The sequence below is a fragment of the Salvelinus alpinus genome, chromosome 12 (assembly GCF_045679555.1).
Source record: "Salvelinus alpinus chromosome 12, SLU_Salpinus.1, whole genome shotgun sequence".
In the NCBI taxonomy this organism is placed as follows: Eukaryota; Metazoa; Chordata; class Actinopteri; order Salmoniformes; family Salmonidae; genus Salvelinus; species Salvelinus alpinus.
This window is the reverse complement of record NC_092097.1, coordinates 21,837,667-21,852,866: the sequence shown is the minus strand read 5'-3', so window position 1 is coordinate 21,852,866 and position 15,200 is coordinate 21,837,667. Positions and strand designations below refer to the sequence as shown.

Here is a 15,200-nt window from a genome sequence, read left to right as displayed (position 1 = left end):
ACAATAAAGCAACTTGGGGAGTGGAAAATGACTGCTGAGCCCTTAGAAAACACTGGAACTATTGTTCTCTCCTGCAAGTTTGTATAACTGTATATGCATGGGCTTGGTCTCACGAGTAGAAGGTGTTGACGAAGGCAGTTACATCACTAGGGGTTGACTGCAAGCATGTTAAAGCAACTTGGACCCTTTCCTATTTTGTAGAGCTTACTCGGAAACATGCGTGCCATGTTCCCGTTGTCAACTTCTGTCTGCAATTACCTTAACAAATTAATGATTGATTTACTTAAAGATATTGTCTGATAACTGATTTCACAAATAAGCAAATGATTGACAAGGAACAAGGAACCTACCCCAACACACTCAAGCATGCAATTTACCAGCTTTATCTCAGATTAATGGCCTCAATGGCTTCATTAAGAAGACAATCCAAGGCCATAAGAGGAAATAGATGAAGGAGGGGTCGGCCTATGGCGTCATCAGTAAACCTGTGAATTGCATTAGTAACAACAGGGGTGTTTATCTATGGTAGCACCTGGGAGCTGTTCTATGCTGAGAAACCAGTTTGGTTCTTTCTGTATGCTTGACAGCTTGATGTAATGACAGGAGTGACTTAGTCAGCTTTAATTTTAATCTTCTTGTGCCAGACTGCACACCTGCACTCTTCACACTTTCAGAAAAAAGAGGAAGTCTAGACGAGATGGCTTCATAGTTCATTTAGATAAGGCCTGCCTTACTATCTTATTTGATGTGTTAATCAATTTGTTTGATATTTCATCAGCTCAGATTGACATTGACTACCTGCAAGTGTTTTTTATTGGATGTCTTGAATTATTTATACAAATTATCTTATTAATATACTTCTATCATACAGGTATTAAAGCTATAGTGATGTCTTTTCAGTATAGCTCTCTGCTAAAACTGCAAAAAAAAGTCCTGTTTGATGTAGACATCTTTTCATGTTTCAGAATGTGCTCATGAGTAATGGGGAAGACAGGCAGCAAAGTGCTGAGAGAGACATCTTTGGATGGAGTTCAGCCACAGCAGGTAAAGGCTTATATACAACACTACACACACGTCCTTAGTGGGAGACTGCAGGTCATTTGTGTGTCTGCGCTGGAGCTTATCTGATTCTGTGCCGCTTACTCACCACATCTCCCGACTCTGTTCAAACGGGACAGCTGCGTGTTCCACAGCCATCAACTGGTTATGCAATCAGGATCAACTCCAGCTTACTTTCACACATTATCTCTTTCTGTAGCATCATTAGTCCTATGTATATCAGAATACATTACTGGGCCTACAATAATTCACAGCCTTCCACAGCTAACAAAACAGCCATCATTCTAGGTGAATTTAGAAAGGTTGAATGATTCACTGAAAATGTGATGAAACTTAAGTCCTATCTATGAAAGATGGTAATTGCTGAGTAAGACAGGTTTTTGATGTTGGGTATTATATAAATTCTACTTTTTTCTGAACCTTGAGAGGTGCTTGAAATCCTTGATTTCTGCTTAGGTACTCTGTTTGGAAAGCCCATCCCCTGTTTAATCGAAACACAATTTTCTATTTACTGAAAACAGCCAATCCCTGTTTAAACATTCAAAAAATGTTAAAATAATAAAGAAATGTAAAAACAAAAATACAACCATTCCTAATTGATTACAACAACATTCATTCATTTATTGATTATTGAGCTAAATCTAATGCAAACAGTCTTTACTAGAGCTTGGTGTCTGTATTTAGTTTATATATATTGGTGGTTACCTCTCCCTGCAGCCAAGCATGACAGTAACCCTAGGAACTCCTAGTCCGCCCGAGAAGACTCAGGCCCACGATCTGCCCACTGACACCTGATACAATGACCTTAGGCCTGAGTCACACAAATAGATCAATGAATCAATGAATGAATCATAGCCAAGGAACATACACCCATACACTATACATAGTTGTACTTTACAGGATGCAGCCTATGTGTACAGTGTGTATTTTGTGTGACTGTTAGCTATGGAATAGAGAGAGTGAAGTTGTATTCCTTTCTAAGATGTCTCAGTCAGTGTCCTTCTCTTAACATATTAGTCCGCTGGAGCGCTCTAACTCGGTGTGCCCATGTGATTTCCCTTGTCAACTCATGTTCCCCGCTAATGTGCCTCATGAGGCAAACATACCCTCCTCCTGTAAGGGTTGAGTAGACGCTATGTTTTTCAGCCGGGACTACTCGGTAGGTCCCAGCAGTGGCAGAAACTGGACTGAAGTGAATTGATTCGTGGGGGATTAGAGATTAAGATTTCCCCTCCCGCTCAGATGGGCTTTAGTGGAGTAAATCTGGGGATTATGATGTCAGAGGCCCGTGGTTGTCAGAGAGGAAATTTAATTGTCAGAGGAGTGCTGATGGCCAGGATTATGGCACGGCCAGTGAGGAAATGTAAGAACGGGAAGCCATGTCTGTGCCATAACCCTGTACAGTGAAACCTTCAGGGAAGAACATCAACCACTATTGGAATTTGAGAGTTGGTGGTCCATGGCGCTGAGTGGATTGTTCAGATGCTTAGTTAGTGAGAGAGAGAGAGTTTTTTATTATCTTCTGCCTGCCCTTAATGCATCCTTGTCAAGTGGTAAGTAGTCTTGATTGTGATTATTATCTAAGTACTGTACGTACTGTAATTCAGCAAGTTAGCTCACTAATGTTCTAAAATGACATATGCCACAAGGTGAAATCCCTCGTTCTTGTTGATCTCTTCGCATTCTGAAAGCCCATTCCTAACCGTGTGTGTGTGTGTGTGTGTGTGTGTGTGTGTGTGTGTGTGTGTGTGTGTGTGTGTGTGTGTGTGTGTGTGTGTGTGTGTGTGTGTGTGTGTGTGTGTGTGTGTGTGTGTGTGTGTGTGTGTGTGTGTGTGTGTGTGTGTGTGTGTGCGCCCGCACACGTGTGTGTGCGTGGGCGTGCATGTTTCAGCCTGCACCTGCTGCTGCTATTGAGGGGCTCACCAAGACCAAGAAGATGAAGGTGAAATGGACTCAGTTGGGCATGGTGTTCTTCCTGTTGCTCTCCCTGGTCATGACAGGATGTTTCCTCTGGCAGTACCAGCTGCCAAAGTTACTGCCAGGTAAGGCTCACTCCCTGCATTCAACCTTGTCCGTGAAAACATTAGTACCAAACTGAAAATAATGTCAGGAGCAAGCAATTCAACATATTATGCAGCAAACAGCATCAATTCACTCTAAACATTTCAGCCTGTCAATCTCTTGTGATTTTGTTACATTGTGTCTGAGGTAAATGGGTAAAGATTACTCAAAGCTTATGATTATATTAGTGGTTACAGTATCTTTACATGTAATCTCTCTTGGACAGATCTACATAAACATAACTGGTACCATAGAATCTGTCGGGAAGGAATGGGATGTGTAGGATGAAAGCAGCAGAAATTCCGGTGTTTGGGTTTTTTGTCACTGGTTATTTAGACATGATTTGGCAGGCATTAGCATCGTTCAAATTTCGGAAAGGGAGGGGACATTTCACCCATAACTTGCAAAGAAAGAGGGTGGAGCTCCTTGTTACGGTTCTGCTCATCTTTCTAGCATCTCATCATCTCTTCTAGTAACACGCATGGATCCAAAACTTAATTGAGCAGCTGACCAATTACCTGACACTTTAGTTCTGGGTTAACCGAGATTACAGTATGTAGCTCCTGCTTCCTCTGCATTAACGTTGACACATACAATCTGAGATTTTGCACACAAAGAAGCCTCTAGAACTTAGTTAGAAAATCCATTTGTTTTCGGGAAATAGAGAAAAGTTCCAACACATGGCAGTTCTCCCTTCAGAATGGATTTATTTGCCTGGAAGCCACATGAGGATACATTGAAGTGCTTCCAAGCAAGTCATTCCAGTTGTCTGAGGTGTGATTGTGAAATCCTATTAGCTGTTTTCTGTGGGTGGTCAATGGATTAGACAGACAGTGCTTGAAATATGGATTTTCAGATGAATAAAAGAGAAGAGCAGTTGTGGATGAAGTCAATCAAAATCATTCTGGTTTAATACAAGTTGCAACAGAGATACAATATCCAGCATTAGAGCAAAGAAAATGTCTAACTGGCCTCCACTATCAGCAGACAACTGTTCTGTCAACAAGGTCACTAAATCTTCTTAAAGACTCCAACTCAGACAGCAGGCTTAGCCAATGTCTGCAGAGTTTACAAGAAAGTATACAGTTGAAGTCGGAAGTTTACACACATACACTTAGGTTGGCGTTATTAAAACTCGTTTTTCAACCACTCCACAAATGTCTTGTTAACAAACTATAGTTTTGGCAAGTCGGTTAGGACATTACTTTTTGCATGACACAAGTAATTTTTCCAACAATTGTTTACAGACAGATTATTTCACTTATAATTCACTGTATCACAATTCCAGTGGGTCAGAAGTGTACATACACTAAGTTGACTGTGCCTTTAAACAGCTTGGAAAATTCCCGAAAACTATGTCATGGCTTTAGAAGCTTCTGATAGGCTAATTGACATCATTTGAGTCAATTGGAGGTGTACCTGTGGATGTATTTCAAGGCCTACCTTCAAACTCAGTGCCTCTTTGCTTGACATCATGGGAACATCAAAAGAAATCAGCCAAGACCTCAGAAAAAAAATTGTAGACCTCCACAAGTCTGGTTCATCCTTGAGAGCAATTTCCAAACACCTGAAGGTACCACGTTCATCTGTACAAACAATAGTACACAAGTATAAACACAGCCGTCATACCGCTCAGGAAGGAGATGCGTTCTGTCTCCTAGAGCTGAACGTACTTTGGTGCGAAAAGTGCAAATCAATCCCAAAACAACAGCAAAGGACCCTGTGAAGATGCTGGAGGGAACAAAAGTATCTATTACCACAGTAAAACGAGTCGACATAACCTGATAGGCCGCTCAGCAAGGAAGAAGCCACTGCTCCAAAACTGCCATAAAAAAGCCAGATTGCGGTGTGCAACTGCACATGGGGACAAAGATCGTACTTTTTGGAGAAATGTTCTCTGGTCTGATGAAACAAAAATAGAACTGTTTGCCCATAATGACCATCGTTATGTTTGGATGAAAAAGGGGGAGGCTTGCAATCTGAAGAACATCATCCCATGCTCGAAGCACGGGGGTGGCGGCATCATGTTTTGGGGGTGCTTTGTATGATCTAGTACTGGATCTGAATTCATTAACATACTGTAGGCCTATGGGCCTGTTGACTATAGTAACTCTAGGAGCTATAAAGGCTAGATCTAATCCTGTGTAAATGAAAGTCTCCGTTAACTACTCATTCGAAATTCACAGTGCGTTCGGAATTAATCACCTTTATGACTATGTGTTTGTGTGCAAATTGGCTCCTTTGTGGTAGCCTACAGACATGGGAACTCAGGTGATTAATGAAGTCCTGTGGAAGTCCATTATGGCACATTGTGTTTGTCTCCTTGTCATGTCATACATATTACTCCACCAACATCAAGTGTGAATTTCAATAAACGCCCAACTTCTTTCCCCTTCTTCCTATATCTCTCTCTGTCTCTCTGCCAGATGAAGGCATGGGAGGCAATGCCAAATCAGAACGGATGTGCCCACGCTTCCCTGAGCCTCTCCCCCTGGAACACCCTATCCCTACCCTGAAAGAGGCATTAGAAAAGGTAAGTGCTCCCTTGGGTCATTCAGACTATGCACATTCTGCTCATGTCCAACTAAGAACAGGGAACATGTGTTAGTGATAATGCTTTATAACAATTGCCTAGACACGCTCCCCCAGAGGGATTGTATTACCATGCAGAGAAATATGTTTGATAAAGAAAGTATTTTTGATAAAGAAGCCTCTGAGTTGGACGTGACCCGTTCCTGCATTAATATAACTCAGACAGTGAAGGGCATTCTACAAAACAGAGAGGAGAGCAGTCCTACCAGTCCCAGCACATATCCATACAAGCAGCGGTCTGTTATGGATGAGTGTTGAAATTCCCATTGGAATCCTATTAACAATGTCCTCAGAATGACAAAAACACATTGGAACTCCTTGTATCTTTTATACAGAACCGAATATCCCTGCATACATTAAGACATTACTGCTTTGGCCCTCATAAAAACAGAGAGACATAATCTATAAGGTAGATTGTCATTCTGACAGTGTCCATTGTATAAAGTCATTCCATCTGCCTATTACCTGTGACAGTTAAGAATAATGTCAGTTCATTCAGCATCTGCCAAGCCTTGGCAGTAAATGCACCTCCATCACAACAAATCAATAGGAAGCAGTCTATGTTTGTGCCTTAAAGTCTTCAAGACCCAGGGTAACTTTTGAACGTCTTGTTTACTGAAACTACAGTACAACCTTGAGGGAGAGTCTGTGAATCAATTTGTTTCTCAGTAAGAATTTCTGTTTTGTAGTGTTTACAGCTATAGTAGTCGATATAAATGCTCATAAGTGGTATGTTCTCACTCAGGTGGACACACTGCTGCGCCAGAGTGTCAACCCTGCCAGTCTTCCCTCTTTGTCGGCCATTGTGATTTTCAATGACACCGTTCTGTGGACTGGTAACTTTGGCAAGAGGAACGGAAGTGACCCACTCTCAGCTCCACCCAATGAATACACCATCTATAGGTAAGGTGGTCATTAATTATATGCACCCTTAGCCCTTTCATATAAATTTCTTAATTCGGGGACATGCGTGTAATTCCGTTGACCGATTACATTAGCTTGCAATCATAGCACTATTACATTGTATGACGTACTACGTGCTCTGAGCATGTGAATGTCCTATCAGTCACAGCTTTCTTGCTGCTCATGATAGAGGCATTGATGTCACACAGCAATTAGCCTCTGACACAGTTAGCCACTACAATGCACCGTCATGTACCAAAAAGCTGTAACAGGTATTCTGGCTTCAGAGTACAGTTGTCAACACTGACCAACAGGAGTCTATATTCACTGATGCACAGCTTCCAGTTAGAGTGATCATTACTGAGTGAAATGAGAGCTGTTAAAGTCATGTGACTTTGCTTTAGGGCTTTACTTAAAGATAGACTCAGTGAGATGACGCTGCAAGGAACAGCCCCGGAGATATTTAAATGAGCGCGATGCAAGACTTCGCTCTCACACAGTCACACAGAGTACCTGTGCATGTGAACGGGTGCGTTTCACGCTGCTACAATGTGGTACTTTAAAAAACCTTCTTTTTTTAAACTATAGCTTTGGGACCAAAACTGAAGAGAAGCTTGGCCTCGTGCTTCAACGATTTTAGTTGTTACGGACATTGACCCACTAAGGCTGTTTACACAGCCACCGTAAGAACCCAAATCTAATTTTCTTTATAAATCCCATCTTTTTTTCTGACTGTCCACACTCAGTTTTAGATGTAACCCAAATCAGATTTAAGCAATCACACTGTCACGATCGTTAGAATAACTGGACCAAAGCGCAGCGTGATCTGGGTTCCAGATCTTTATTGCTATGTGAACCTCAAAGCAAAACAAAACAATAAACGAACAAAAACGAAACGTGAAGCTACAATAATGCTCACAGGCAACTATACATAGTCAAGATCCCACAAAGCACAAAGGGGAAATTGCTGCCTAAATATGATCCCCAATCAGAGACAACGACAAACAGCTGCCTCTGATTGGGAACTATACCTGGCCAACATAGAAACATAATCCCCTAGATGACCCACCCTAGTCACACCCCGACCTAACCAAAATAGAGAATAAAAAGCTCTCTATGGTCAGGGCGTGACACACACTGATGTAGCCTCTGAAGTAGCACAGATGCAATGCTCATTTCTTGTTACTGATCCTTTAACTTTTGAGGTGGTTGTCATGGTAACCGCAGGTCATGTGCCAAAAAAAACACTTTATATGGCTGTTGTATAAATCAGAAGTCAAAAGATCAGATTCCATGTGTATTTTTTGCTGTTTGCACATTAGCAAAAGATCATATAGGTATCAGATATGCAAATAATTGGTCAAATATTTGAATTGGGATGCCTATGTAAACAGCCTACAGTATGTGTTTTCTATTTGGGGAGTTTCTCCCATTCTTCTCTGCAGATCCTCTCGAGCTCTGTCAGGTTGAATGGGGAGCGTTGCTGTACAGCTATTTTCAGGTCTCTCCAGAGAGGTTTGATCGGGTTCAAGTCCGGGCTCTGGCTGGGTCACCCAAGGACATTCAGAGACTTGTCCTGAAGCCACTCCGGCATTGTCTTGGCTGTGTGCTTAGGGTTGTTGTCCTGTTGGAAGGTGAACCTTAGCCCCAGTCAGGTCTTGAGAGCGCTGGAGCAGGTTTTCATCTTTCCCTCGATCCTGACTAGTCTCCCAGTCCCTACCACTGAAAACATCCCCATAGCTTGATGCTGTCACCACCATGCTTCACCGGTGGTACCCGGTTTCCTACAGATGTGACGCTTGGCATTCAGGCCTAAGAGTTCAATCTTGGTTTCGTCAGACGAGATAATCTTGTTTCTCATGGTCTGAGAGTCCTTTAGGTAACTTTTAGCAAACTCCAAGCGGGCTGTCATGTGCCTTTTACTGAGGAGTGGCTTCCGTTTGGCCACTTTAGCATAAAGGCCTGATTGGTGGAGTGCTGCTGAGATGGTTGTCCTTCTGGAAGGTTCTCCTATCTCCATAGAGGAACTCTGGAGCTCTGTCAGAGTGACCATTGGTTTCTTGGTCAACTCCCTGACCAAAGCCCTTCTCCCCCAATTGCTCAGTTTGGGTGGGCGGCCAGCTTTAGGAAGAGTCTTGGTGGTTCAAAACTTCTTCCATTTATGAATGATGGAGGCGACTGATCTTGGGGACCTTCACATGTTTTGGTAACCTTCTCCAGATCTGTGCCTCAACACAATCCTGTCTCGGAGCTCTACGGACAATTCCTTCGACCTCAGGGCGTGGTTTTTGCTCCGACATGCACTGTCAACTGTGCGACCTTATATACTGTAGACAAGTGTGTGCCCATCCAAATCATGCCTTTTCAAATTGTTATTTTACAGTAAACCAATTGACAGACTTTCAACACGCTTATAGGGAAGGACATTCAAGAAGCACAATACTTACACAAATGACTGATGATTGGCTGAGTGAAATTGATTAAAAAAAGATTGTCGGGGCTGTTTTGTTAGACTTCATTGTGACTTTTGACATTTTGATCATAGTCTTTTGCCGGAAAAACTTAAGTGTTATGGCTTTACACACCCTGATATATTGTGGATAAAGAGTTACCTGGCTAACAGAATACAGGGGGTGTTCTTTAATGGAAGCCTCGCCAACAAAATCCAGGTAGACTAAGCAATTCACCAAGGCAGCTGTCTAGGCCCCTTACTGGCTTTGAGTAAAACCAGTGTGTCTATGTATGAAGATGATTCAACACTATACACGTCAGCTACCACAGTGACTGAAAGAGCTGCAACACTTAACAAAGAGCTGCCGTTAGTTTCAGAATGTGGGCAAGGAATAAGTTAGTCCGAAATATTTCAAAACTAAAAGCATTGTATTTGGGACAAAACATTCACTAAACCCTAATTCTTAACTACATCTTGTAATGAATAATGTGAAAATTGAGCAAGTTGAGGAGACTAAACTGCTTGGCATAACCCTGGATTGTAAACCTTCATGGTCAAAACATATTGACACAACAGTAGCTAGGATGGGGAGAAGTTTGTCCATAATAAAGCTCTGCTCTGCATTCTTAACAGCACTATCAACAAGGCAGGTCCTACAGGCCCTAGTTTTGTCGCACCTGGACTACTGTTCAGTCGTGTGGTCAGGTGCCACAAAGAGGGACTTAGGAAAATTGCAATTGGCTCAGAACAGGGCATTACAGCTGGCCCTTGGATTTTCAAGGAGAGCTAACATTAATAATATGCATGTCAATCTCTCCTGGCTCAAAGTTGAGGCGAGATTGACTTCATCACTACTTGTATTTCTGAGAGATATTGACATGTTGAATGCACCGAGCTGTCTGATTGAACTACTGGCACACAGCTCGGACACCCATGCATACCCCACAAGACATGCCACCAGAGGTCTTTTCGCAGTCCTCAAGTCCAAAATAGACTATGGGAGGCGCACAGTACTACATAGAACCATGACTACATGGCTACATTCCACATCAGGTAACTGATGCAAGCAGTGAAATTAGATTTAAAAAACAAATAAAAATACACCTTATGGAACGGCGGGGACTGTGATGCAACACAAACATGGGCACAGACACATGCATTCATACACACGATAACATACGCACTATACACACACGTACACATGGATTCTGTGTTGTAGATATGTGATATTAGAGTAGGGGCCTGAGGGCTGTCATGAACCGGCTCAAAGTGTGTAACAAAAAGGGGGACAACATGGAGATAAGGAATAACAAAATATATTTATTAACTAAAGTAAACGAAATATAATTAACAATGGTGTGTGCAGTCAGTAATCAGTAGTGTAAGTGAGTGGTTGCGTGTATAGATGTGATAATGAGGAGTGTTGAAAGGTGCAAAAGCAAACGAAAGCAAACAAACGCAAACAAAAATGCCACAAAAATGCCACAACCAAAATCTGTGTCTTCATGGAGAGATTCTCCTCAATGAATAGGGAAGAGGTGTATTTGTCCTGGGACACACCTGAACTCAGGTGTGTCCCATTTCGCTGATGACCCTCCCAGCTCCGCCCACCGACATCCTATTAAGGAAAACAAGAGCAAAGAGAAAGAATTCGGCAGACAGAGTGGGAGGGTCATCACAGGGCACACACTTAATATGTTGTGAATGTATTGTAATGTTTATAATTTTTTATAAATGCCTTAATTCTTCTGGAGCCCAGGTATAGTAGTTGCTGCCTTGGCAGCACTGTTGTATTTTTTTTCTTCAGACTTGTGGTATGTTTGTGGAGATTGCATTCACGATAAATTAAGCGGATTAAGCGTAAATTACCTTTAAAAGTTGACTGCAATTCTCTTGTCGGTCATGCGCCTTTGATTGAATACTGACCAACTTTATGTCTTGAACTATGTATGGGCTATTTATTATTCATTATGTCTTCATCAACATTGGCTCCAGATTCTCTCCAGCCCTGTCTTGAGTGTTGTCAGCATGGTCCTTGAATAGACATATTCTGTAGTATGATGATGTCATTTTAAACTCCAAACCCCTCAGTGTGTTAATGGAGTTAAAAATCATGCTGTTGCAAGAATGTCTGCAGTATGAGGCAGAGAAAACATTGTGAGGTCAAAAGCCTGAGTGTAGAAAGCTTTAGAGAGTGCATGTGAAACTGAAAGAAATTTACAATAAGTTAATCCTCTGAAAGGAAGAATAGTACTCATTTGTGCATGCTCGCCATATTTTTTGTTGTAATGATTTCTTTAAAAGCTTTTTGCAGGCATCGGGGTATTTACAGTAGTGAATAACACCTGTTTGATTCCTGCCCTACAGGATTGCCAGCCTTTCAAAGATCTTCCCAACGCTGATGCTGTACAGGCTGTGGGAGGATGGGAAGATTGCCTCTCTGGATGACCCACTTGAGAAATATGTGGAGAACTTCACCATTAAAAACCCTCTGGGCAAGTCACGGGACTCTGAGCTCAAGTACGTGACAGACGGTCTGATCTTTCTGGACAGTGGAGAGGTTCAGATCCGCTCCTCCTCTGTCACCCTGCGAAGGATGGCCAGCCAGCTCTCAGGTGAGATACGGACCTCACCCTCCCCCCCACCCCCCATCACGCCAGGGATTGGAAACCAGGTCATGCCGACCCTTTACACGACTGTGAGGGAAACCCTGTTTTGTGCCTTATGTGCTCAGCTGCAGTGTTAAACGTTCATGCTATTATGACCAAAATGGCCACTATAATGTAATATTGATGATCTTATTCATTGATTTAATTTAAATGCCACCATACTGCAATCTCTAGTCAGAGCCCTTAAACCTCTAAGCAGGTTTCCAGATTGCCTTCTAAGGTGGTAAACACCTCTGACGTTACAGAAACTGTTCAGATTGTCACTGCATCTGCTTATCATCAGAAATAGATCCTGTGAGTGCTGAGGGACGATGAGTTCCCCCTATATGATGGGTGACGCTCTGAATTGACAAAAACCTTGGTACACATCTACACAAATATACAGGCCAATGTGCCAGTGACATACACCTTCTACAGAATCGTATGTCTTGTTTTTTTATTAGCATATTACACCACAAAATCCAAGCCTGTTACTTCAATATGGCACCCTACAATACCTTGCTTTGAAACATAGGTTTGATTTGATTAGGTTTTCAATTTGATCATTGAGGCATGAAGGTTGAACTCAATAATTTATTGAGGAGAGTATTTGATGTTTCTGACTAGACTTTGATACTGATGGATTTCTGAGCTGTACATTAAATGAAATGACCAGTGACATACACTGCAGACGAGATGCTGGAATAACAGTTGAGGACCTAATTTTAGTTCAAATTAATTTAAATTGTTGTGAGCTTTATTTGTCATACTAGCTAAATTAATGTATTTGCTTTCTTTATTCGTAAACACTAAAGATGTTGTGTTTTGTTAACTGTAGGTCTACCCAGAAGACTTAGAGCCACTAACCTGCTATGGAAGGGGAAAACACAGGCTGCAGTGAATCTGTTGCAAGACGATGTCCTCGTTGCAGACCCTGGCACCAAGTAAGACCTTAGTCATTCCCATCGTTCGATATCAGAAGAGCAATATAGTAATTAAAATGTTGTGCATGTCCTTGTGCCATTTAACATTCAGTAAATATTTGCGTGTGTAATATAATGGAGCATATTTGCTACACTCATTTGGATGTAAATAGACGACTCGGGTGTTTAATTCCATCACTCCTGTGGGCTGTATTAACCCTGCAGTCTGCCCTATCATAATGACTTCCCACTCTGCTGCTCTGTGCTTTGCAGATGCCACTACAGTAACCTAGCCTTCTCCTTATTGGCCCACGTCATGGCTGAGAAGGTGGTGGGCATGGACTACCAGCGCTGGATCAATGATAACATCCTCGACCGGCTGGGGATGGAGGATACAGGCTTCGACATCACCCCAGGGATCCACAGCCAGATGGCTGTGGGCGTCTACTCCAGTGGCCAGCCAGCCCCTCTGTACGACCTGGGTTGGTACCGCCCCTCAGGCCAGATGTTCTCCACTGCCGCCGACCTTGCCAAGCTGGCTATGATGCTGCTGGGTGCCTACCATCGCAAGCTCCTGGAGCCTGACACCCTGAAAATCATGCTGACCCCTCTGTTCCGCTGTGATAAGGACTACTTTGCCAACCGCACCGGCACACCATGGGAGGTGAATGAGCAGTTGGGCTACGAGGTGGTGCGTAAAGACGGAGACCTAGATGGCTACTCAGCCACCTTCTCACTGGTGCCCAGGCTCAAGCTGGGCCTGGTAGTGCTGATGGCTGGCACCAGACCTCAGAACCAGGATGTGTTGGCCAAGGCTTACAGCCATATAATACCCGCCATGGAGAGGGCTTTCCGGGAGTCCAAGAAGATCCTCATCCCTCCCCCTAATCCAGACCCTTACATAGGCTTCTTCACCTACGGAAACATCACCTTCTATGAGATCAAAGCTGGGGCAGACGGGGTTCTGATCATGCAGCAGTTTGGTCCCCAGATTGAGGACCTGATCCCAGAGAGATATAGGACAATAAAGCTGAACTACCTGGTGGACAGGGTGTTCAGGGTGGTGTTTGAGAAAGAGTACCCTTGTGTCTTGCGGGTCAGCACCGCGTCTGTCTCCCTTGAGGCCCAAGACGGGCAGCTCTTTAACTTTTATGTGTTTGACAAGCGAGGTCTGTCCCCTGGCTTCGATGCACCAGGACTGAATACGTACAATGTGGTCAGGATAGCCCATAGGCCGACTTTCTCGAACTAACTGAACTCATACATTGGAAAGGCGCATGAATGTGCAGGATGAAGGTCCTGTTTGGGTCTGTAGCCTATATTTAATAGTGATATTCTATATTGAAAGAGCACATTGCTGGAGGACAGTGAGTGGACAATACCATGATGCATTGCAAAAGAAGGTACACAGCTAGACAAAAAGGTGTTTCATTTATCCATTGTTGTCAACTCTTGTACATAATGTTTTCTTTGATTTCCATGTAAAATAATGGCATTGTACATATTCATCATTTTTATACAGTTGGTAACCTGACCTTAAACATATTATACTGTACACATTTATTGTATTGTGGCACAGTAATAGAGGGGTTGGTTGTTTAGCAACAAAACCGATGCGCGTGCAACCATGGGGCAAAATAGACAGGTTTGGCTTGGATTGTTGACAACATGTAAACTATATTTAAGTCTCTTGAAAACATAAATACATTTTCACAATGAGAACTTGTTGTCTCTCAAATACATTGTTACAGTTGTTGGTGAGCTAGCTAGCAAATTCTAGCCATATTAGCATTGACATGACATCAGTCCGAACACCTCAAAACAAGTAATGGTATCAATAACAAGATGACATGAGCTGAAACAAGCCCCACATGGTAGTTTATTGTCATTCATTCTAGCAAGCTGGCCATCCAGAATGACAACAACATGCTGTCTTCTGTCCCATGGAAGCGCGCACATCGTTTTCGTGATGTTGTCAGCTATCCCATCTATTGAGTTTTTCCTATGTTCTGCACATTGTTACCTTACTTTTATCAGCTTGTTCTATCCTTACATTTCATTTGTAAGAAAAGACTGCATGGAAATATGGCATGCGGGAATCAATCAACACAATTCAATTGTAACACTTTCATTTGCATGTGGAAGTTCATGTTTTCTTGCCCTATGAATTTCATTTTGATTAATCAAAAGATGTGCAATGTATGTTTCTACTGCAGCAAAACATGGATATATTTTTATTTGTTATCAATGAATCGCCTGATCATTTTTGACCTACAAAAAATCCATAAGATATGTTCATGCCAAACAAAAAAAAAGTCAGATTTTTAAATAGTGATCATGTTGGCATGTTTTGGCAAGGAGACCTTTTACAGTATCTGTAGCCATACTGTACAGTAAGTATACTGTATGTGAGAACAGACCAACATGCTTTTGGCAGTCCAACCTTTGAGCAAAAATATACGCTTAAAAAGGGGATTGGGGACATAGTGCTATAGTTCCAGGAATGACTGTGCACTTTATCATCCCAATCGTCCTTATGAATAGATTTATATGGCAAATATC

General features: G+C 42.4%; 1 protein-coding gene across 2 annotated transcripts; it reads left to right on the top strand.

Moving 5' to 3' along the window:
* The first annotated feature begins 966 nt into the window (after nt 1-966).
* lactbl1b (lactamase, beta-like 1b) lies at nt 967-14,932 on the top strand. Of its 2 annotated transcripts, none has more exons than XM_071335377.1 (7): nt 967-1,044; nt 2,951-3,101; nt 5,547-5,653; nt 6,458-6,615; nt 11,435-11,682; nt 12,554-12,659; nt 12,912-14,932. In XM_071335377.1, the coding sequence occupies exons 1-7, from the start codon at nt 982-984 to the stop codon at nt 13,888-13,890; spliced, it is 1,812 nt and encodes a 603-aa protein (XP_071191478.1). In that variant the 5' UTR covers nt 967-981; the 3' UTR covers nt 13,891-14,932. The 2 variants fall into 2 exon arrangements, with proteins under 2 accessions (XP_071191478.1, XP_071191479.1); XM_071335378.1 differs by lacking the exon at nt 967-1,044 and adding an exon at nt 2,198-2,612.
* Nucleotides 14,933-15,200: the final 268 nt, after the last annotated feature.

Coding starts and splice junctions, on each gene's coding strand:
- lactbl1b (XM_071335377.1), top strand. CDS start 982: ATGGGGAAGACAGGCAGCAAAGTGCTGAGAGAGACATCTTTGGATGGA. Junction 3,102..5,546: donor GCTGCCAAAGTTACTGCCAG/GTAAGGCTCACT, acceptor TCTCTCTGCCAG/ATGAAGGCATGGGAGGCAAT. Junction 12,660..12,911: donor GTTGCAGACCCTGGCACCAA/GTAAGACCTTAG, acceptor TGTGCTTTGCAG/ATGCCACTACAGTAACCTAG.